Source organism: Microcaecilia unicolor, chromosome 2, assembly GCF_901765095.1.
Source record: "Microcaecilia unicolor chromosome 2, aMicUni1.1, whole genome shotgun sequence".
Taxonomy (NCBI): domain Eukaryota; kingdom Metazoa; phylum Chordata; class Amphibia; order Gymnophiona; family Siphonopidae; genus Microcaecilia; species Microcaecilia unicolor.
The window spans coordinates 316,446,987-316,470,404 of record NC_044032.1 but is presented as its reverse complement, the minus strand read 5'-3'; the positions used below and the strand labels follow the sequence as shown (position 1 = coordinate 316,470,404).

The following is a 23,418-nucleotide window of genomic DNA, read 5'->3' as shown; positions in this document are numbered from 1 at the left end:
AGTTCTGCCGACCCTTAAGAGACGGGTTTGTGCACTCTCCCTGCAAGTCTCCGGTCAAAGCTGTGGCAGTGCAGCAGACTTTGGACAATCTGATCTGCCTGGGTGCGGTCGTTCTGGTGCCAGAAGATCAGCTCGGCAAGTGACGTTACTCCATTTACTTTGAGGTTCTGTGCGGCCTATCCTCGACCTCAAAGGGGTCAGTCGGGCCTTGAAAGTTCGGCACTTCCGAATGGAGACTCTTCGCTCTGTTATAGCGGCAGTGAATGCAGGGGAGTCCCTGGCATCCTTGGACATCAAGGAAGCTTACTTGCATATTCCCATCTGGCCTCCTCATCAACGCTTTCTGCGTTTTGCAGTCCTGGGCCGACACTTCCAGTTCAGAGCCCTCCCGTTCGGGTTGGCTACTGCTCCACGGACCTTCTCCAAAGTAATGGTGGTCATTGCGGCCTTCCTAAGAAAGGAAGGAGTACAAGTCCATCCTTATCTGGACGACTGCTTGATCCGAGCCCCCTCTTATGCAGAGTGCGGCAGAGCTGTAGACCGGGTGATTGCTCTTTTGAGCTCCCTGGGGTGGATCATCAACTTGGAGAAAAGCCAGCTGCGCCCGACTCAGTCCCTGGAATATCTGGGAGTTCATTTCGACACCCAAGTGGGCAGAGTGTTCCTGCCGGACAATCGGATTGTCAAGCTGCAGGCTCAGGTGGACCAGTTCCTAGTAGCCTCTCCTCTTCGGGCTTGGGACTATGTGCAGCTGTTGGGCTCTATGACGGCCACGATGGAAGTAGTGCCCTGGGCCAGGGCTCATATGAGACCACTACAACTCTCTCTGCTGCAGCGCTGGACTCCAGTGTCGGAAGATTACGCTGTGCGCCTTCCCTTGGACCTAGCGGTGCGCAAGGCGCTGAGCTGGTGGCTGAGGACAGACAAGTTATCCGCAGGGATGCCTCTTTTGACCCCGGAGTGGGTTGTCGTCATGACGGACGCCTCTTTGACGGGCTGGGGAGCCCACTGCTTGGGAAGGACAGCGCAGGGGCTCTGGTCTCCTGCAGAGGCAAAGTGGTCTATCAACCTCCTGGAACTCAGAGCCATTCGGTGGCGCTTTTGGAGTTTCTCCTGGTACTGGCGTTGAAGCCAGTACGGGTCCTGTCGGACAATGCCACGGCTGTGGCCTATGTCAATCGCCAAGGAGGTACCAAGAGCGCCCCTCTAGCCAAGGAGGCCATGAATCTATGCCAGTGGGCGAAAGCGAACCTGGAACAGCTGTCGGCGGCCCACATTGCCGGAGTCATGAATGTCAAGGCGGACTTTCTCAGTAGCCATATCTTGGATCCCGGAGAGTGGCAGCTATCGGCTCAGGCGTTCTTGGACATCACGAAGCGCTGGGGCCAGCTGAGCCTAGATCTGATGGCGTCATCGGCCAATTGCCAAGTGCCGCGCTTTTTCAGCAGAGGACGGGACCCTCGATCTCTGGGAGTAGATGCTCTTCTCCAACAGTGGCCGACACAGGAGCTTCTCTATGTGTTCCCGCCCTGGCCCATATTGGGCAGGGTGCTAGACCGGGTGGCAAAGCATCCGGGCAGGATAATCCTGGTGGGTCCGGACTGGCCCAGACGTCCCTGGTATGCGGACTTGATCAGGCTCTCAGTGGACGGCCCTCTGCGGCTGCCAGCGTGGCCGGGCCTGTTGCATCAGGGTCCCGTGGTGATGGAGGATCCCTCCCCCTTTGGTCTTACGGCCTGGCTATTGAGCGGCAGCGTCTGAGGAAGAAGGGCTTCTCAGACAAGGTCATCGCCACTATGCTGAGAGCGAGGAAGCGCTCTCCTTCTACTGCTTACGCCAGGGTTTGGCGTACCTTTGCATCTTGGTGTGAGGCAGGCTCCCTTTCTCCCTTCACTGCTCCAATTTCTTCAGTGTTGGCGTTCCTGCAAGAGGGTCTGGAGAAAGGCCTGTCGCTCAGTTCCCTTAAAGTCCAGGTAGCGGCGGAAAGCCCAACACGGTCTTACCGCTCATTATAAAGGAACTACCGCCAGGCAGCCCGGTGGTAGTTCCCACCCCTAGTGCGCCGTCATATCTGTCGCTACAATAATATATATATTTTTTTTGTAGCGCTGGTGTGTTCCGGCAGTGCCGTGTGCTGCCGAGTTACCGCCAGGTTAGCACAGGAGCCCTTACCACCACCTCAATGGGTGGCGGTAAGGACTCCCCCTCAAAATGGCCGTGCGGCAAGTGCTTCACTTGCCACGTGGCCATTGCTTTATGAAAGAAAGCCTTCCTTTTTACCCGCTGCAGTAAAAGGTTGCCTCGGCACGCATCATAAACACGTGCCAACACCAGCGCAGGCCCCCTTTTGGCCGCAGCTTGGTACATAAGTACATAACTACATAAGTATTACCATACTGGGACAGACCAAAGGTCCATCAAGCCCAGTATTCTGTTTCCAACAGTGGCCAATCCAGGCCACAAGGGTGCTTCCCTGGCTTCACAGCCAGATGTGGTGCGCTTTCTCAAGGGAGTTAATCACCTGCGCCCTCCTCTGCACTCAGTGGTACCTGCGTGGAATCTCAATCTGGTGCTAAGAGCCTTGCAGAAGCCGCCTTTTGAACCCTTGTCGAGGGCATCTCTGAAAGACCTGATGTTGAAAGCAGTCTTTTTGGTGGCTATCACTTCAGCCAGAAGAGTTTCCGAGCTCCAGGCGCTATCATGTCGAGAGCCCTTTCTGCAGTTCACTGAGGCAGGAGTGTCTTTTCGCACAGTGCCTTCCTTCCTGGCCAAGATTGTTTCTCGCTTCCATGTGAATCAGCAGCTCTGTCTCCCATCCTTTCATAGGGAGGACTACCCAGAGGAGTACTCTGCTCTCAAATATCTAGATGTGAGACGAGTCATCATCAGATACTTGGAAGTGACCAATGATTTCCGGAAGTCGGATCATCTGTTTCTCCTGTTTGCAGATCCTCGTAAGGGTCTGCAGGCTGCTAAGCCTACAGTGGCAAGATGGGTCAAGGAAGCCATTGCAGCGGCTTATGTGGCCGCGGGGAAGGTGCCGCCTATCCGGCTGATGTCTCACTCCACTAGAGCTCAGGCAGCCTCGATGGCAGAGGCCGGGTCCGTCTCCTTGGAAGAGATTTGCAAGGCGGCAACTTGAGCATCGGCTCATACCTTCTCCAGGCATTACCGCTTGACTGTGGCTGCTCGGGCGGAGGCCCGGTTTGGAGCTTCAGTGTTGCGGTCAGGGATTTCTATGTCCCGCCCTGGGTGAGTACTGCTTCGGTACATCCCACCAGTCTATGGATTTATCAGCATGATGATATGGAAGGTAAAACTATGTATCATACCTGATAATTTTCTTTCCATTAATCATAGCTGATCAATCCATAGCCCCGCCCAGATATCTATACTGTTTTTATTCTGGTTGCATTTCAGGTTCAAGTTTAGTTTTCAGTTCCTGTTCAGGAGGACTTCGTGTTCAAGTTTTTTCAGTTGGATTCTTCAAGAGTTGAGACGAGTTTGTGTTACAGTGAGCTGCTGCATTCCTCTCCCCTCCGTTTTACGGGGCTGGATTGAGACCTAAATTCTGCCGGCGCTCCCTCCCGCTTCGTGCGGCTGTAGGGCAGCTTTGAACCTCTCCCGCTTCGGCGGTGTTAGGGTCAGTCAGCTCCTCCCGCGGTTGCGGTTGCAGGATAAGCCAGATCCCCCCCGCATCGGCGGGGTGGTGTCCCTCCCCCGCTCCGCGGGGATGAGCTGGACGGATTCCCCTCCCCCACTTATGTGGGGATGAGCTGGGTTAATTCCCCTCCCCCGTTTCAGCGGTGGTGAGCTGGGCAGAGTGTCCCTTTGTGGGTGTAATTTTCTAAGTGCTGAGTCCTGCGGATGGAGCTTGATATCGACATACTGAGGAGTTTCCGGCAGCACATGACCACATATAGGGAGGCAAAAGGATTGCTCTCTATCTCCACCTGCTGGTAGATGGACACAACCCACCAGTCTATGGATTGATCAGCTATGATTAATGGAAAGAAAATTATCAGGTATGATACATAATTTTACCTTCTCAGCAAGACTTTGAACTTGCTTCACCAACTAACATGAGTATTTGGCAGTATTAATTTGCAATCTTTTGTCTGATTTTTATTTTTATTTAAGGACACCTGATCTAATGTGGTCTCTTTTTCAACCTCACTATCGGGATACCCTATCTTTCCTGTTTGGCGATACCTTTAATACCTTATTCCAAACCATTCGCTTTTGAGCGACTGTCGGCCTTCCCCCAGTCTCTAGTTGAAAAGCTGCTGTATCTCCTTTTTAAATGCCAATGCCATCAGCCTGTTCCCATGCTAGTTAAGGTGGAGCCTATCCTTTTGGGATAGGCTCCCTCTTCCCCAGAATGTTGCCCAGTTTCTAACAAATCTAAAACCCTCCTCCCTGCACCATTGTCTCATCCATGCTTTTAGACTTCAGAGCTCTGCCTGTCTCTTGGGCCTTTCATGTGGAACATGTAGCACTTCAGAAAATGCTACCCTAGGGTTCTGGATTTGAGCTTTCTACCTAAGAGCCTAAATTTGTCTTCCAGAACCTCTCTCTCAACCTTTTTCCTATGTCATTGGTACCCACATGTACCAAGACAGTCGGCTCCTCCCCAGCGCTATCTAAAATCCTATCTAGGTGGCGCGTGAGGTCCGCCACCTTCGCACGAGGCAGGCAAGTGACCCTCACAACCACCAGCCACCCAGCTATCTACATGCCTAATAATTGAATCACCAACTACAACAGCCGTCCTAACCCTTCCCACCTGGGCACTAGCCCCTGGAGATACATCCTTGGTGCGAGAGGATATTGCTTTCCAGTTGCTGCCAGTGTCCCTGTAGGCCTCCTGTATGTACCTCTCTGTGTCCCTCAGCTCCTCCAAGTCTACTACTCTAGCCTCAAGAGAACGGACTCGTTCTCTGAAAGCTAGGAGCTTTTTGCATCGAGCACACACATGACATCTCACTAACTGGGAGGTAATCATATATGTGACACTCAATGTAAAAGACTGGATAGCACCCCTCTCACTGCTGGACTACTGACTGCATCTTAGTATTATAGAGTTGTTTAATTAAACTTCTTAAGGAACTAGGGTATCAGATGAATATATTCCTTTTGACTGTTGTAATTTGTCATTTATTTAGTGTTTGCTTCTTGGAAACCAATTAAATGTAATTGAAACTCAGATGAAAATTGAAAATTCCCCTCTTGGTGTCCTAATTAGAATAATTGATTATAAATGAAGAGTTGAGCTAGGGGTCTCACCTCTATATGTCCAGGAAGCCATGAAAAAAACAGTCTATAGCCACTAGTAACGCATTAAGTTACAGAATACCTAGCACCATTTACGGGCACAGCAAATGTTAGTTCTGATTTTCAGCCCTTACAGACTACATCCACCGCTAAGAACATATCTCTTACCTTATCCGTGGAAAAATTGGGCTACCTTTATTCATTCCTTTCTCCAGGCTTCTTAATAGGTAACACTAGGGGTTTTGTTTTTTCCCCCCCCCCTCCCCCTAATTTTTATTCCTTTATCTTTGACCTACCCCAGACAGCATGCCCCAATGAATTACGACAACTCGCTAGCCTCAGCATGGCACGGAGGGCATCTTCTCAGTGCTGTTAAGTGAAAAAGAACAAAATCTCATAGAGGACTACAGCTTTTACTTTCTTTTCTTTTTGATTGTGCTAGTTCCCTATGTTGATCGATTATTTTCCTATAGGCTATGCTGTACAAGAGTCTCTCTTGATTTGTAAATGTTGAAACTTATAAATTAAAAAAAAAATGTAAAAGAACAATCTCATTTTCCCACAATTCTCCCCACTCCTTTTGCTGGCTGAGTTTGCTACTCCTAGGTGGTACTCAGACCCAACTGAGCTATGATGAAAAACAGAGCTGGAGGTCTGTACTCGTTGAATACTGTGTACCACAGCATATAGCACCATGGCCTGTCGGGAGCTGACTCACCTTTGTCATTGTTGTACAGCTTGTAGTATTATGCTATTTGGACAAATTTATTAAGAAATTTTAACCACAAGCAGTTAAGCTTATTTTGAAATACTTATATCATCAGGGTAGCCAGTGTCATAGTCAGACAGCCAGTTTTGGGTGGGCCTGAGCCCAAAGTGGGTGGACACAAAATTTTCTCTGCCCTGCCCTTCCCTACCCCCACCTCAAAATATAAATACTTTAGCTAACAAGGATCCCCATGCTCTGTCAGCTGAAAACTTTCTCTGAACATGGCCAGAACTCTCTTTTACGAAGCTTGGCAGGCAGCAGCAATGACCCTGAGCCACTGATGCTGGCACCCCAAACATGCTTAGTTATCGATGGTTCAAGGATGCTGTTGCCAACTGCAGAGCTTGGTAGAAGGGAGTTCTGGCTGTTTTTTGGAGGTGGTCCTTAGCTGGGGATGCTTTGGAATCCATACCAACTATACAGCAACTGGTGTTAGACCTACTTTGGCCCAGGTCAGAAAATAAAGGAGGGCCCCCTCCCCAATTCCCTCTCCTTTCTGCCTGCTCTCTGATTTCCCACCTGCCATTATTATCACACCAACACACCCTCACCAAATACAGAACAAGGGATCACAAATTAGAAATAAAAATATTTAGATAAAAATTGAATGGGAACTCCAAGAAGTTAAACTTAGCATTACTGCAACACTGGAGACATAAAACAGTACAAAGACATTTGCTATGCACATTTCTAAAAGCTAATATATTCCATTTAAAACATTCAAAATAAAATGCTTTGCTTCTACCTTTGTTGTCTGGACATTTTATTTTTCCATCTTGCTGGTTCCAATTTCTCTTTTCTGCTAATAATTCTTCAAGCGGCTGCAGTCCAATTGTCTTTTCTCCTCTCTCCTGCCTCTGACATATTATATTGATCTTTTCTGCCTCTCTCACTCTACTTCTCCTTTTCACTTTTCAACTACTTATCAAATTTCCATCTTCTTATTTCACCCACTATGTCTCCCATTCCCCATCTCACTCCATCCCTAGCCCTACATTCTCTTTCATCTTTAATCTACTCCCCATTACCATATTTCTACCCTCTCTAATCACTATCCTTTCATTCATTTCCTTGCCACCCCTCCTGGCCTCTCCACAGAGTTCCACCATTCACATCGTCTTTCTCTCTCCACCCTTCTAGCCAGCATCTGATCCCACTTCTTCCCCTCCCACTCCACTCTCGTTGCCTGACATTTACTTGTCTTTTCTGTTTTCCCTCCTGCCCTCTCCCCCATGGTCCAGCATTTCTTTCTTTCTCCCCTCACCACCTCCTGTGTACCTCTCTCATCCACCCCCATGTCCACCATCTCCCCTCTCATTCCCAGTCCACCATCTCTCTCTCCCCCTCCCTTGTGTTTTTGGTCCAACATCTCTCTCTCCTTCCCATGCAGCATCTCTCCCATCAGGTCCAACATTTCTGTCTCCCCTCCACCCTATGTCTAACATTTCTCCCTTCCCTTCACCCCTGTGTCCAAAATTTCTCCCTCCTCTCCACCCCTATGTTCAACATTTCTCCATCTCTTGCCACTTGTCCCCTCTCTATGCAGCATGTCTCCCCCCCCTCCACCTCATATGTAAGATTTCTCCCTTCTCCCCCCTTTCACCATCTTCTCCCCCCATGCAGCATCTTTCCCCCAAGTTCCCTCCCCTTTGCAGAATCTTTTCCCCATGTTCCCTCCCCCCATGCAACATCTATCCCCTGTCTTCCCTCCCTCCATGCAGCATCTTTTCCCCATTTTCACTCCCCCCATGCAGCTTCTTTCACCCCCTTCCCATCTCTTTCCTATCCCATCCCACCCACAGTAGTCCTCGTGCTTCTGCAGTGGCAGTGATTTCTACATGCTGCTTGCCGCTCAACGACCTCCTTGCAACCACTAAGCGCTAACCCACATCTTGACTGGGCAGAAGCCGTTGTGGCAGAGGAGCTGCAAGGAGGATGTTAAGCCCCAGGCAGCATGTGGGAATCGCAGCAAGCCTGTTGCCAGTGGATCCAGAAACTACTTTAGGGACACTGCTGCTGGGTGGGCCCAGGCCCACCCATGGCTACGCCCCTGAGGGTAACTCACTTTTTCGAGGACAAGCAGGCTAAATATTCCTCACTGATGGGTCATGCGATGGCCCAGGAGACCGGAAGAACGTGCAAAGCAAAAAGAAGAACTTTCCAGAATGCGCCGTTGCACGGGCTGAACGCACAGCGCATGCGTGAATGGCTTCCCGCCTGAGACGTGAGCGTGCCCTCCTTGGTTCTTTTCTTTCCGCGGTCTGAGAGACACGATTTTTCGCTCTGCTCTTGCGTGCCTAGGAGACTTCGTTAGCGTTTGTTGCTTATCTTTTTGTTTTTTCTTTTTCTGTTTCTAGTTCGAATATTTAAAAAAAAAAAAAAGCTCGTTTTTTCCTTTATAATTCTTATTTTTGGTCACTTGTCTAAGTTTTCTTTCTTTTTTGTCACGGCCGCCTTTAGGCCGCTCGGTCGGGTCTTTTTCCCTTTTTTTTGTGCCTTTTTATTTGGCAGCCGCTGGTTTCCCGTCCATGTCATCGAGGACTCCCAGCGGCTTCAAGCATTGTACTCACTGCAACTGGACCATTTCTGGTACCAACCCCCACGCATGATGTCTTCAGTACCTTGGGCTCGACCAGCTGCCTGTAAGCTGTGCTTGTTGATGAAGAAACGGACCCAAGTGACTCGGGAGGCTCAACGTGAGAAACGTTTTGCAGATCGGTCCAGTCCTTCGACGTCGGCGTCGTCGAGGGAAGCAGCGACATCGAGAGCGCAGATAATGGCTGCCGAATGACCACATCGCGCTGAGAGCAGTGAGGCATCGAGTGGGTCTCCACCTGTCTCGAGGCCTACTGCTATGCAGGCCCCCTGGGACTGACATTCGTCGGACCCGGCCACGAGGAGGCATGAGGATTCCACGTCCTCCTCTTCAGTACCGAGGAGTCTCGATGACGGGCGTCGAGCGAAGGCTAAGAAGCACCGTCATCGATCTCCTTCCATGCATGGTACCGAGAGCTCTGGGGAGCCGAGGGAGATGGCACCCAAGAAGCGTCGGCGCCGGGAGGACCGCTCACCCTCCATACAAGAAGTGCCAATGCGTCGGTCATCTGGCAGCCTGGTACCGGCTCTCGAGCCCCCTCAGATTCTGGCACCGACTCCTGCGCCGGCCCACCAGTCTTTTCCAATGGAAGCACTCGAAGAGCGCATCAGGGCCCTTCTTCCAGAGCTTCTGGAGGGATTGCTGCGCCAATCTGTGTCTGCGTCTTCTCTACCGACTGCGGAAGCGGCATCTGGGCCCATCGCCTGTGGTGAGGTCTCCGTCCTCGGTGCCGCTTGCGGTACCAGCGTCGGCTGCCACCCGGGTCAATTCCCCCTCGACGTCCGGGGAGGAAGCTTCGCCAGAGTCCAGGCAGGGGTCGACTTCTCGACAGCCCCCACGAGGTCGTCGATCCTCAACGTTGAGACAGGCTCGGGTTTGGGCTGCTCTTAGGGAGCTTTTGTCCGATACTGATGAGGAGCGCTCGTGGGAAAAGGAGGAGGACCCCAGATACTTTTCGGAGGAAGAGTAGTGTGGGGTTCCCTCTGATCTTACTCCGCCAATTGAAAGTAGAATGTGTCCACCTGAGAGTCTCTCTTTCTCATTTTTTGTTCGGGAAATGTCTAAGGACATTCCATTCCCTATGGAGGTTGTGGATGAGCCCAGGGCCGAGATGCTCGAGGTCTTGGATTATCCTTCTCTGTCTGCTGAGGTTGCAATGGCCCCCTTGCATGATACACGGAGGGAAGTGCTTATGTGAAATTGGTCGTTCCCTCTTTCTTCAGTGGTCCCCCAAAAATCTGAGTCCCAGTACAGAGTCCATGGAGAGCCTGTAATGGTGAAGGCCCAACTTCCTCACAACTCCATGGTGGTGGACTTTGCTCTCAGAAGAGCCAAGAGTAGTAGAGACTATGCCTTGGCGCCCCCAGGCAGAGAGTCTAGGACATTGAATTCTTTTGGGAGGAGAACGTATCAGGCCGCCAAGATCCAAACTTACCAAACTACACGAGCATCCACTTGCGGAACTCGGTGAGGCAACAGTCTAGTTTAGTTGAAGCACTTCCTCCGGAGCTTGCCGAACCTTTTCACCAGGTGGTCAGGCAGCAGAAGGCGTGTTGCAAATTCCTGGCCAGGGGGACTTACAACACTTTTGATGTAGCATCCCGAGTAGCTGCTCAGGGTATAGTGATGTGCAGACTCTCATGGCTGCGTGTCTCTGACCTGGATCATAAGACCCAGCAGCGAATGGCAGATGTTCCTTGCTGGGGCGATAATCTTTTTGGAGAGAAAGTAGAGGACATGGTCGATCAGATTAAAAAGCACTATGATGCTATGGATTCTCTCTCCCGCCGGATGTCTTCTGCTACCACCTCCTCATCCAGGAGGTTTTTTGGAGTGAGGAGGAGTGCTCCCTATTCCTATAATAGGCGTAGGTACACTTCTTCTCGGCAGCTAGTTCAGGCTCAGCCTCAGCATGCGCGTTCCCGTCAATGCCATGCGCCTAGGGCTCCCCAGCAAAAGCAAGGGATGGGCTATTGACTGGCTCCAGTGCAGCATAGCCTTGGAACAAGTGTCCATGCCGGACGTCTTTCCGGTCGGGGGGAGGTTGATATTTTTTCACCAAAGGTGGCCTGTTATAACCTCCGGTGGGTTCTTCAAATAGTTTGGTTAGGATACACTCTCAATTTGCTATCCAAGCCTCCAAATTGCCCACCGGGAGCTCAGTCCTTCAGATCCCAGCACAAGCAGAGGAACTCTCCGCCCTTCTGAAGGCCAATGCGGTTGAGCCCGTTCCACCAGGGGAAGAAGGGCTGGGATTCTATTCCAGGTACAAAAGAAAACAGGGGGGATGCGTCCCATCCTAGACCTAAGGGCCCTGAACAACTTCCTAGTCCGGGAAAAGTTCAGGATGGTTTCCCTGGGTACCCTTCTTCCCATGATTCAGGAAAACGATTGGCTAGGCTCTCTGGACTTAAAGGATGCCTATACTCACATCTTGATACTTCCAGCTCACACGAAGTATCTTCGATTTCGTTTGGGAACTCGGCACTTTCAGTACTGTGTACTGCCCTTTGGCCTCGCATCTGCGCCCAGGGTCTTCACAAAGTGCTTGGCAGTTGTCGCAGCATCGCTTCGCAGACTGGGGAGTGCATGTGTTCCCTTATCTCGATGATTGGCTGGTGAAGTGCATCTCGGAGGCAGGGGCTCTACAGTCCATGCAGATGACTATTCGACTGCTGGAGCTACTGGGGTTTGTAATCAGTTATTCCAAGTCCCAACTTGTCCTGGTACAGAAATTGGAGTTCATTGGAACTCTGTTGGACACACGGACGTCTCAAGCTTATCTTCCCCAGACAAGGGCAGACAATCTCCTGGCCCTAGTGTTGGCTTGAGCGTTTCAACAGATCACAGCTTGGCAGATGTTGAGACTTTTAGGGCACGTGGCTTCCAGAGTTCATGTGACTCCCATGGCACGCCTACATATGAGATCAGCTCAATGGACCCTAGCTTCCCAGTAATGCCAGGCCACAGGGGATCTAGAGGATGTAATCCATCTCTCTACCGAATTTCGCATCTCCCTTTAGTGGTGGACCATTCGATCCAATCTGACCCTGGGACGCCCATTCCAAATTCCTCAGCCGCAGAAAGTGCTGACGACTGATGCATCCCTCCTGGGGTGGGGAGCTCATGTAGATGGACTTCACACTCAAGGAGCTTGGTACTTTCAGGAAAGAGATCTTCAGATCAACCTCCTGTAATTACGAGCGATCTGGAACGCTCTCAAGGCTTTCAGAGATCGGCTGTCCAATCAAATCATTTTTATTCAGACAGACAAGCAGGGGGGCATCGGATCTCGCCCTCTGTGTCAGGAGGCCGTCCAGATGTGGCTTTGGGCGCACCATCATGGCATGTTTCTCCAGGCCACGTATCTAGCAGGCGTAAACAACAGTCTGGCCGACAGGGTGAGCAGGATCATGCAACCTCACAAATGGTCACTCAACATGGACGTTGTCAGCAAGATCTTTCAAGCGTGGGGCACCCCCTCGGTGGATCTTTTTGCCACTCAGACAAATCACAAAATCCCTCAATTCTGTTCCAGACTTCAGGCCCATGATAGACTAGCGTCAGATGCTTTTCTCCTTGATTGGGGGACAGGCCTTCTGTATGTGTATCCTCCCATACCTCTAGTAGGGAAGACTTTGCTAAAACTCAAGCAAGACTGCGGAACCATGATTCTGATTGCACCCTTTTGGCCCCGTCAGATCTGGTTCCCTCTTCTTCTGGAGTTGTCCTCCGAAGAACCGTGGAGATTGGAGTGTTTTCCGACCCTCATCACCCAGAACGAGGGGGTCGCTTCTACATCCCAGCCTCCAGTCTCTGGCTGTCACGGCCTGGATTCTGAGAACATAGAGGTTGCCTCCTTAGGTCTTTCGGAGGGTGTTTCCCGAGTCTTGCTTGCTTCCAGGAAAGATTCCACGAAAAAGTGTTATTCTTTCAAATGGAGGAGGTTTGCTGTCTGGTGTGACAGCAAGGCCCTAGATCCTTTTTCTTGTCCTACACGGGCCCTGCTTGAATACCTTCTACACTTGTCAGAATCTGGTCTCAAGACCAACTCCATAAGAGTTCACCTTAGTTGCAATTAGTTCTTATCATCAATGTGTAGAGGGTAAGGCTATCTCTGGACAGCCTTTAGTTTGCTTCATGAGAGGTTTGCTTTTGTCAAAGCCCCCTGTCAAACCTCCACCAGTGTCATGGGATCTCACCCAGCTGATGAAAGCTCCTTTTTGAGCCACTGTATTCCTGCCATCTGAAGTACTTGACCTGGAAGGTCATTTTCTTGGTACCTGTTACTTCAGCTCGTAGAGTCAGTGAGCTCCAAGGGCTGGTAGTGCACGCACCTTATATAAAATTTCATCATAAGAGAGTAGTCCTCCGCACTCACCCTAAGTTCTTGCCAGAGGTGGTGTCGGAGTTCCATCTGAACCAGTCAATTGTCTTGCCAACATTTTTTCCCCGTCCTCATAGCCGCCCTGGTGAAGACAAGTTGCACACCTTGGACTGTAAGAGAGCATTGGCCTTTTACGTGGAGCGGACAAAGCCCGATAGACAGTCCGCCCAATTGTTTATTTCTTTTGATCCCAACAGGAGGGGAGTCGCCATCGGAAAACGCACCATCTCTAATTGGCTGGCGGATTGCATTTCCTTCACTTATGCCCAAGCTGGGCTGACTTTAGAGGGCCATGTGACGGCTCATAATGTCAGAGCCATTTCAGCGTCAGTGGCTCACTTGAAGTCATCCTCCATTGAAGAGATTTGCAATGCTGCAACGTGGTCATCTGTCCACACATTCACATCTCACTACTGCCTTCAGCAGGATACCCGACGCGATCGTCGGTTTGGGCAGTCGGTGCTGCAGAATCTGTTCTGGGTTTAGAATCCAACTCCACCCTCTTAGGCCCATTTCTGTTCTGTTCCAGGCTGCACTCTCAGTTATGTTTCTTTTTAGGTGAATCTATGTTATGTCCTCGCCGTTGCGAGGTCCAATTGACCAATGTTCATTGTTTTGAGTGAGCCTGGGGGCTAGGGATACCCCATCAGTGAGAATATTCAGCCTGCTTGTCCTCGGAGAAAATGTAGATACATACCTGTAGCAGGTATTCTCCGAAGACAGCAGGCTGATTATTCTCACAAACCCACCCTCTTCCCCTTTGGAGTTGTTTTAGTTCTCTGTTTTTGCTTTTTTTATTAAACTAAGGAAGGCACGCTCGCGTCGCAGGTGGGAAGCTGTTCACGCATGCGCTGTGCGTTCGGCCTGTGCGACAGCACGTTCTGGAAAGTTCTTCTTTTTGTTTTGCAAGTTCTTCCGGTCTCCTGGGCCGTGGCAGACGACGACCCATCAGTGAGAATAATCAGCCTGCTGTCCTCGGAGAATACCTGCTACAGGTATATATCTACATTTGTTGCTAGAACTGTGGGAGGAGGAAGTTTTTGCTGCTGAACTACAAAAATGTAGCAGAAACGGATCTTTTTATTTGGTATTTTAAAATTTAGAATGATCATTCCTGACGTTTTGGTCATTATCTTTAAGAAACTGTGTGATGATTTTCTAAGAATATGTAAACTCTTCAAAGCAGAACTTACACCTGGCACATTTTAGTCCGGTTCAAGTTAAACAAAATATGTATTTCCCCAAGATCAGATGAGAAGAATCTGTTAACAAGATTTTCCCAAAATCCTCAACAGATCTATGGAACTCTGATGTAGTTCTGCTTGATCCTCTGAAATTGGTACTGGATTTTTCAGATTGGCATTTAGTTTCCACAAGTGTGTTGTCGATTTTTCCTTGCAGTGGGTTCCTCTCTGACATGTTCATGGGAGCAGATCCAGAAAACTTCAGTGTTTTCAAAATATATCTTGTTACGTGTTTTTTTTTAAAAAGGAGTACCCACAACCTTCGTGTTGATTCTCAGTAGGCCACCTTTGGTATGGTCACTGAGTTAGAGGAGCAGTAGATCAGGCCTGATACATAAGTCTAACCATATGCCTCTCAAATTTTGGCTGTAGGGTCACCATGGCTGCTGCCTTTCGCCTCTCTTTGAAACCCAAAGTCAGTGACAACATGAACCATTTGATGGTGGATTTCTCCCAGGAAAGACAGATGATTCAGACTTTGAAGTTCTTGTCAGGTAAAAAAAAAAATGAAACCCCCAAAAAGCTTTATGAAAACTTCTATATTATGAGACGTTGTCACGGTTGTGGCCGTGCCCTTATGTTCAGACCTACTGTTTCTCTGTATCTAGCTCTGTGACCTCTCCAGTCTGCCTTTTACCCTATTGTTATTCTTCCTGTAAGCCAAGCCTCGCTTTGGTCTTCTTGGTTCTGCTTCAGTTTGAAAAGATCCCTCTCGAGGGTAGGGAGTCATCTGTGTAGCCAAACATTCTGTCCATCCCGCTATGTTATCAACCAGGGATCTACAAAATAATCTGAATGCTCTCCCTGAATAACAATCTGCTTAGGGGTGCTCACTTGCGCCTGTGTCACAAATATCCTAGCCACTGCATTCTGAAGTCTATTTACTATATGAACATCTGGCTGATCATACTCTCGATGGGGATTTTGAGGAACATCCTCATCATCCTCCCAGTCACTGTTGTCAATAGGAATGGGGCTAAGCTGGTCCAGTTCTAATAATGTTTGAAAATACCCACAAGGATTAGGTAAATCCACACTCTGTACTGGACCAGAAACATAAATCCACTTAGTCTGGGGAGTTAAATCTAATTGTCCATCAGACCTCTGTGGAACAGATGGCTCTGGACAGGGGCTGAGGCTTCAACAGAAGGCAGGGGGTCTGGGGTGTCTGGAGGGATAGGAACAAATACCTCTGCCATCTGAGCTGCAGTCTCAGATGGCAGCACTGGATACAGTCCCTTCTGGGCACTAGAATATGGAGGGGGTTTACTAACAACATTCTTATCATGCTCTTTTTTCCACAGATCATAATATTTCAAATGTTCAACCAAACTGCTTCCCTTTTTATATTTGGCCAATTAATAAAAGGATCTTTCTTTGACAGCTCCACCTATTTCTCATTATATTTTACAGTTTCCTTTTCCAATAAAGGATTACTGGTACAAACAATCTTCAATGCACTATCCATTTTAAGCACCACTAAGTCTAAGCAAATAGCAAATGCCAACGCTGCCACAAAAATACAATGAGAGCCAGAATATAACTAGCAATGAAAAAAACAAGCTAGAAGCGTATATATGCAAAAGCTGTTTTCCCCCATAAACAGCAAAAAAAATAAAGAAACAATACTCACACCAGGCGTCTTCCAAAATTCCAAACTTGCACCAATTATGCATTTACATAACATAGTAACATAGTAGATGACGGCAGAAAAAGACCTGCATGGTCTATCTAGTCTGCCCAACAAGATAAACTCATATGTGCTACGTCTTGTATATACCTTACCTTGATTTGTATCTGCCATTTTCAGGACACAGACCGTAGAAGTCTTGCCCAGAACTAGCCCCATTTTCAGGACACAGACCGTAGAAGTCTTGCCCAGAACTAGCTCCACCACCCAAACACCAGCCCCGCCTCCCAATCTCGGCTAAGCTTCTGAGGATCCATTCCTTCTGCACAGGATTGCTTTATGTTTATCCCACGCATGCTTGAATTCCGCTACCGTTTTCATCTCCACCACCTCCCGCAGGAGGGCATTCCAAGTATCTACCACTCTCTCCATGAAAAAATACTTCCTGACATTTTTCTTGAGTCTGCCCCCCTTCACTCTCATATCATGTCCTCTCGTTCTACCGCCCTCCCATCTCCGGAAAATGTTCGTTTGCGGATTAATACCTTTCAAATATTTGAACGTCTGTATCATATCACTCCTGTGTCTCCTTTCCTCCAGGGTATACATGTTCAGGTCCGCAAGTCTCTCCTCATACGTCTTGTAACGCAAATCCCATACCATTCTCGTAGCTTTTCTTTGCACCGCTTTCATTTTTTTTACATCCTTAGCAAGGTACGGCCTCCAGAACTAAACACAATACTCCAGGTGGGGCATCAACAACTCTTTTCTTCTGCTGGTCACACCTCTCTCTATACAGCCTAGCAACCTTCTGGCTGTGGCCACCGCCTTGTCACACTGTTCGACGCCTTCAGATCCTCAGATACTATCACCCCAAGATTCCTCTCCCCAACCGTAACTATCAGACTCTCCCCGCCTAACACATACTTCTCCTGTGGATTTCTACTCCCTAAGTGCATCACTTTGCATTACTTCGCATTGAATTTTAATTGCCAAACCTTAGACCATTCTTCTAGTTTCCGCAGATCCTTTTTCATGTTTTCCACTCCCTCTGGGGTGTCCACTCTGTTACAAATCTTAGAATCGTCCGCAAAAAGGCAAACTTTACCTTCTAACCCTTCGGCAATGTCACTCACAAATATATTGAACAGAATCGGTCCCAGCAGCGATCCCTGAGGCACTCCACTACTCACCTTCCCCTCCTCCGAGCGAATTCCATTCACCACCACCCTCTGGTTTCTGTCCGTCAACCAGTTCCTAATCCAGTTCACCACTTCAGGTCCTATCTTCAGCCTGTCCAGTTTATTCAAGAGCTTCCTGTGGGGAACCGTGTCAAAAGCTTTGCTGAAATCTAAGTAGATTACGTCCATAGCACGTCCTTGATTCAATTCTCCAGTCACCCAGTCAAAGAATTCAATGAGATTCGTTTGACACGATTTCCCTTTCGTAAAACCATGTTGTTTTGGATCTTGCAACTTATTGGCTTCCAGGAAATTCACTATCCTGTCCTTTAGCATCGCTTCCATTACTTTTCCAATAACCGAAGTGAGGCTTACCGGCCTGTAGTTTCCAGCTTCTTCCCTATCACCACTTTTGTGAAGAGGGACCACCTCCGTCATTCTCCAATCGCACGGAACCTCTCCCGTCTCCAAGGATTTATTAAACAAATCTCTAAGAGGACTAGCCAGAACCTCTCTGAGCTCCCTCAATATCCTAGGGTGGATCCCGTCCGGTCCCATGGCTTTGTCCACCTTTAGGTTTCCTAGTTGTTCATACACACTCTCTTCCGTGAACGGTGCCAAATCCACTCCACTCTCACATGTACTTTTGTCAGTCCATCTCGGTCCTTCTCCTTTGACGCGTCAACTCAGGTCACCACACTTGTGCACCCTGTGTGCCTTTTTTGCAGTGAAATACAGCGCACCCTGCAGGGGCTTTCCACACTCACAGCTCCGGAGAAATCACTTTATTTTCTTCTCTTTTTTTCTGTGCTATCAAAAAAAAAAAAAATTGTCCGCAGACCAGCTGCAGGGATAGCTCAGACTTCTTTGAAAAGTTTAGTGGGGCAATCAAAGGGCAATTAAGGGAAAATCATGCCCCTGTTCAAAGAGCGCCAAGATGTGTTTTCCAAATCACCTTGCCCTCTACAGGGAGAGGAAAACACTTCAGCCTTGTAAGCTGAAGAATAAGAGGTACAATCAGACTTAGCTGTAGGCGCACCACAAGCAAAGGTTTATTGGTATAATCACTAAGCCAAAAATATACAAGGTAATTGTTCCCTCTGGAGCACACCACAAAACAAGACACAAATCCTGAATAGCAGACAGTGCTCAGCTCACACTGTCCCATCCCACCACATATATATCATTTGTAAGTTTCGGTTTGCCCAAATCATGTGATTTTCCATCAACCAGAACCATATATGGATTGTTCCTGTATTCTATCAGTCTCTCCTGATGGGAGTTCAACTGCAAAGTCTGTAACCATTGGCTAATTACTTATCAGTTCTGCGTGCTGTTAATCAGAGAGCAAAAAATACATAGAACAATACCCTTGTGTCCCCTCACCCAAAAACTGAAAACATTCTAAGCTCACTGTGTCCCAAGGTTACATCATTATATCCAGTTTATATGAAAAGCCTAGTCTCAGCTCCAGCAAAGTCAGCAAAATGTGTATCCCTGAAGTGTCTGTTCTCAGCTCCTGAGAAAGCAGTACTGTATGTTACAGGTGAGAACCAAACTGAGCAAAGTACAGGCCTAGCCCTTAGGAACAGGCCTAACAGAGGTAAGAATATAACACTGTGTACAAGCATAGTGAGCTTAGTCAAGATCGGGAGGCGGGGCTGGTGGTTGGGAGGCAGGGATCGTGCTGGGCAGACTTATACGATCTGTGAAAGGTGGCATAATAAGAAAAATTTCTCATGGTGCTGGCTCATTTCAGTTATAATAATAATAAGTGACCCCGATTGTTGCACGGCCCAAAAGGAACCGTTCGGCCGCCTGGACAGCCCCTGCACATGCTGTGAAGCTCGAGGGGAGCGCTTAGAGGACAGCCACCCACCACAACTGCTCAGAGTGGAGGAGAAGAGGAGCACCGTGCACGTGGCTGTACGCCGGGAGGCTGCCTTGAGGTACATTCCCTGATGGCGATACTTTGACCAACCCAACCCCGTAGCCGTCACCACGGACCCACGCCAATCACGACAGCCGCGGAGAGAGAGGCCCGCATCCATCCCGAATGATGCCGATGCCTATGCTCCTACCTGATTCAACCATCTTCTTACCCTACACTATAGCCAACTCACCAGAGATCCCAACCCGACCACTGATACAGTTCTCAGAATTAAGGACTTCCAGTGCCCTGGGCAACACTTCCGAACATTGACTGTGAGTAACCCACCTGTATGTATTAAAAAATAACTTCAGAAAAGAAAGCAACCCAGGATTGTACTGGTGAGCGAAGAATATTCCTTTTTTTAATTTTAAAATTTTATTTATTAAATTTACAATATATTTCAAGTAGAGATTCTTGAACCAGAACCAGAAAAGATTACTATAAGTCATTATGTGATAAAGGAAAATAGTTATACATATATAATTAAATCATGATCTTTTGCTCATCTACAGTCCACAATTTGGAGGCAAAACACAGTACATATCAGGAAAAATTAAATTTCTATTTAAACCTAGAAAAAGGTGGCAGAGAGGAGCATCAAGTAATTCTTAAACCTTACAGCGTAGAAGTTATTATGGTCCTTGGATTCAAAAAATGAGTTCAATTGTTTAGAATCAAAGAATATATATTTAACAGAATTTAACTTTATAACACATTTGCAAGGAAAATTTAACCAAAATAACGCGCCCAATTGTAGAGCTTTCGGGCGAAGTTTGAGAAATTCTTGTCTTTTCTGTAACCTTGGAGACATCAGGATACATTCTTATTTTACAGTCCAGGAAACTGTGTTCTCTATGAAGAAAAAATTGCTTGAGTATCCAGTCTCTATCAGGTTGTAAAATAAATGTCACTATTAAAGTTGCTTTTGTCACACCCACCAAATCGTCTTCAATTATTTGGGTTAGATTCATGTCTAGAGTTTCCGCTGGGGGCTCTACTCTTTCTCTACAGGGAGAGGAAAACACTTCAGCCTTGTAAGCTGAAGAATAAGAGGTACAATCAGACTTAGCTGTAGGCGCACCACAAGCAAAGGTTTATTGGTATAATCACTAAGCCAAAAATATACAAGGTAATTGTTCCCTCTGAATAGCAGACAGTGCTCAGCTCACACTGTCCCATCCCACCACATATATATCATTTGTAAGTTTCGGTTTGCCCAAATCATGTGATTTTCCATCAACCAGAACCATATATGGATTGTTCCTGTATTCTATCAGTCTCTCCTGATGGGAGTTCACGTGCAAAGTCTGTAACCATTGGCTAATTACTTATCAGTTCTGCGTGCTGTTAGTCAGAGAGCAAAAAAATACATAGAACAATACCCTTGTGTCCCCTCACCCAAAAACTGAAACATTCTAGGCTCACTGTGTCCCAAGGTTACATCATTATATCCAGTTTATATGAAAAGCCTAGTCTCAGCTCCAGCAAAGTCAGCAAAATGTGTATCCCTGAAGTGTCTGTTCTCAGCTCCTGAGAAAGCAGTACTGTATGTTACAGGTGAGAACCAAACTGAGCAAAGTACAGGCCTTAGGCCTAGCCCTTAGGAACAGGCCTAACAGAGGTAAGAATATAAAACTATGTACAAGCATAGTGAGCTTAGTCAAGATCGGGAGGTGGGGCTGGTGGTTGGGAGGTGGGGATCGTGCTGGGCAGACTTATACGGTCTGTGCGAGAGCCGGTGGTTGGGAGGCGGGGCTGGTGGTTGGGAGGCGGGGATAGTGCTGGGCAGACTTATACGGTCTGTGCCCTGAAGAGCACAGGTACAAATCAAAGTAGGGTATACACAAAAAGTAGCAAATATGAGTTATCTTGTTGGGCAGACTGGATGGACCATGCAGGTCTTTTTCTGCCGTCATCTACTATGTTACTATGTTCTCCTTGATCAAAGTTCTTCTGGAAAGGTGTTATATAGTATGTCTTTGAAATCGGAGGGTGAGATTGCTCAGGAATTTACAAGACCTCTGTTAAATACTTTTTAAATGTAATAAGAGGTGAGATTGACAATTGTTTTGGAAAATTTATACGTCTAAGAGTATTTGAACATTGGTAATTTTCCAGCATGTCAATCTTATTCTGTAAATAAAGATTCTCTTTAATCAAATTAATTTGAATCTGCTGGCAGTTTTGTATAGAATTAGAATGATTTTCAATTTCTTTGCCCAAATTTGCCATCTTTTGATCCAATATAAGTATTTTCTCCGACAAAGAATTTATCTGTTGGTTGACAAATGTGAACTTCAGGGAAAAGGAAGCCTCTAGGCACACTAGAGCTTCCCATATTGACTCTAAAGTTATAACTCTTGGTTTCTGAGGCAATACAGACTTACTTGGTAAGCCAAGTTCAACGGAGTCCTTCGGTGGCTGGCTGTCATGTATCGTTAGATTTCCCCCATGGACACTCTCTCCTGTTTCACCCGCAATTACCGATGCGGGGAAAGTCAGCGTCTAAATGGGAGACCCCATCGACGTCGAAATATCCGGGATTTCCTGGGTTGCTCCTGGCATCAGGGGAGGATTGCGCACTTCGGGACTTAATGTTGTTTCAGCTTCAAGCCGCAAGGATGGGAGACCCCTCTCCAAACTCTGCGGCAGTGTAGAAAAATTTCCCGACATTATACTCAACATCAGGAAGCGATCCAGAGTCCCCATCATTGGCAAGGGTAGCGCCGCTGGGCTAGCGCGTTGCCTGCCTCACCTTTTGGGCATCAGGTAAATTGTTTTTCAAATAAGCGGGGAAATAGATCTGGAGCTGCTTCTCTTGCTTCCTACTCGGCCGCCATCTTGCCCCCTCGATCGAGCCAAGAATATTCCAATGATACTGAGTCCTACAGGAGAAATTAATTATCTACTAAGAGACAAACCAAAGCAGAACCTTATCCTAAAACGATTCCCCCCTCTCATCTCCTCAGCATACTAACATAATACAGGATCTGGAGCCACCATTGATCTCAATAGCTCAAAAACAATCCGTAAATCAGTTACTTCTGAGGCAGCTGCATAACACTTCATTATACTGAGCTGTAATCTGACTGCATACTCCTAGCAATTACTTCTGCTCTTACTGTATTATACTGCACCATACTAAACTCACTACTGACCATAAACTCCCATCATATACTACTGCTATCCACAACTAACTCGGTCTTTCCTCAGCGCCTACTGTATTTTTCAAAACCAACGCTAAAATGAATACTACCAAATTACTCTTAATAATCTACTCTATATCCCTCATTTATCATGCACTGACCACCCCCTCACTGACAACAGCATACCCACACTACATAAACCCTGCAGACCACCCAATCACATCACCCCCCACCATAAGAATAACAACCAACTAAAAGAAAAACCTACTACATACGGTCACAGCCAACATAATAGAAAGAAAGGAAACAACAAACCCAGAATCAAAGAGGACAGACAACTTATAAAAATGAATACATCCCCGACTCTAAATGAATCCTATCAGTCAATCCAAATGGGATACATAAATGCCAGATCGGTAGTCAACAAAACAACAACAATAACAGACTGGATCACAACAGAGAAGCTTGATCTTTTATTCGTTAGTGAGACTTGGATTCATGATCTCAAAGACCCCATAATCTTAAATCTATGCCCCCCAGGATATAAAATTACCCCCTGGACAAGGTATGGAAAAAAAGGAGGAGGTATAGCTATTATTCATAAATCCCATTTCATTGTTACAACAATAGCTGAATCCATAGTTCCCCAACTTGAAATTGCCTCAGTTAGAATCAATCATATAAATTTAATTGACCATCTCAAAGTAGTACTGTTTTATAGACCACCAGGCAACTGGCAGGAATGCCAAACACACTTTATGGACTTCATATTGAACACATGTGTTTCTAACTCCAACCTTGTTATAATAGGGGATATTAATCTTCACCTCGAAGATCCTAACTCAATTAACGTGAGTGATTGCAAGGATTTCTTCCAACTATGGGATCTCCAATGGCCAAATTCGCAACCAACCCATATTAAAGGACACACATTAGACATCATTACATACAAATTCTCCCCAGATCTTAACCTTTGATTAACACTTACTACATGGACAGCTACACCATGGTCTGACCATTTCAAATTAAACTTTTCCCTACAATGGAGGAAAAAAGAAATACACCATTAGCAACAACGCAAAACCTATACCACGAGAAGCCAGATTGACCCGTCTACATTCTGGCAACAATTCTATAATAACAAATGGACAGCACAAACAGACTCAAACCAATTTCTTCTAGAATGGGACAATAGATGCTTAAACATATTAGACAATATAGCACCTTTGCAAACCAGAACCTCATGCAGAAAGAACTC

The 23,418-nt window shown here is 47.3% G+C and overlaps 1 protein-coding gene across 2 annotated transcripts in view; it reads left to right on the top strand.

Annotated features, from left to right (window-relative positions):
- FSD1L (fibronectin type III and SPRY domain containing 1 like) overlaps positions 1 to 23,418 on the top strand; it is a 525,899-nt gene that overhangs the window by 152,266 nt on the left and 350,215 nt on the right. For both annotated transcript variants that reach the window (XM_030194325.1, XM_030194324.1), the window contains one exon: positions 14,643 to 14,764. In XM_030194325.1, the coding sequence (XP_030050185.1) occupies positions 14,643 to 14,764 (122 nt within the window). The remainder of the gene's footprint in view (positions 1 to 14,642; positions 14,765 to 23,418) is intronic.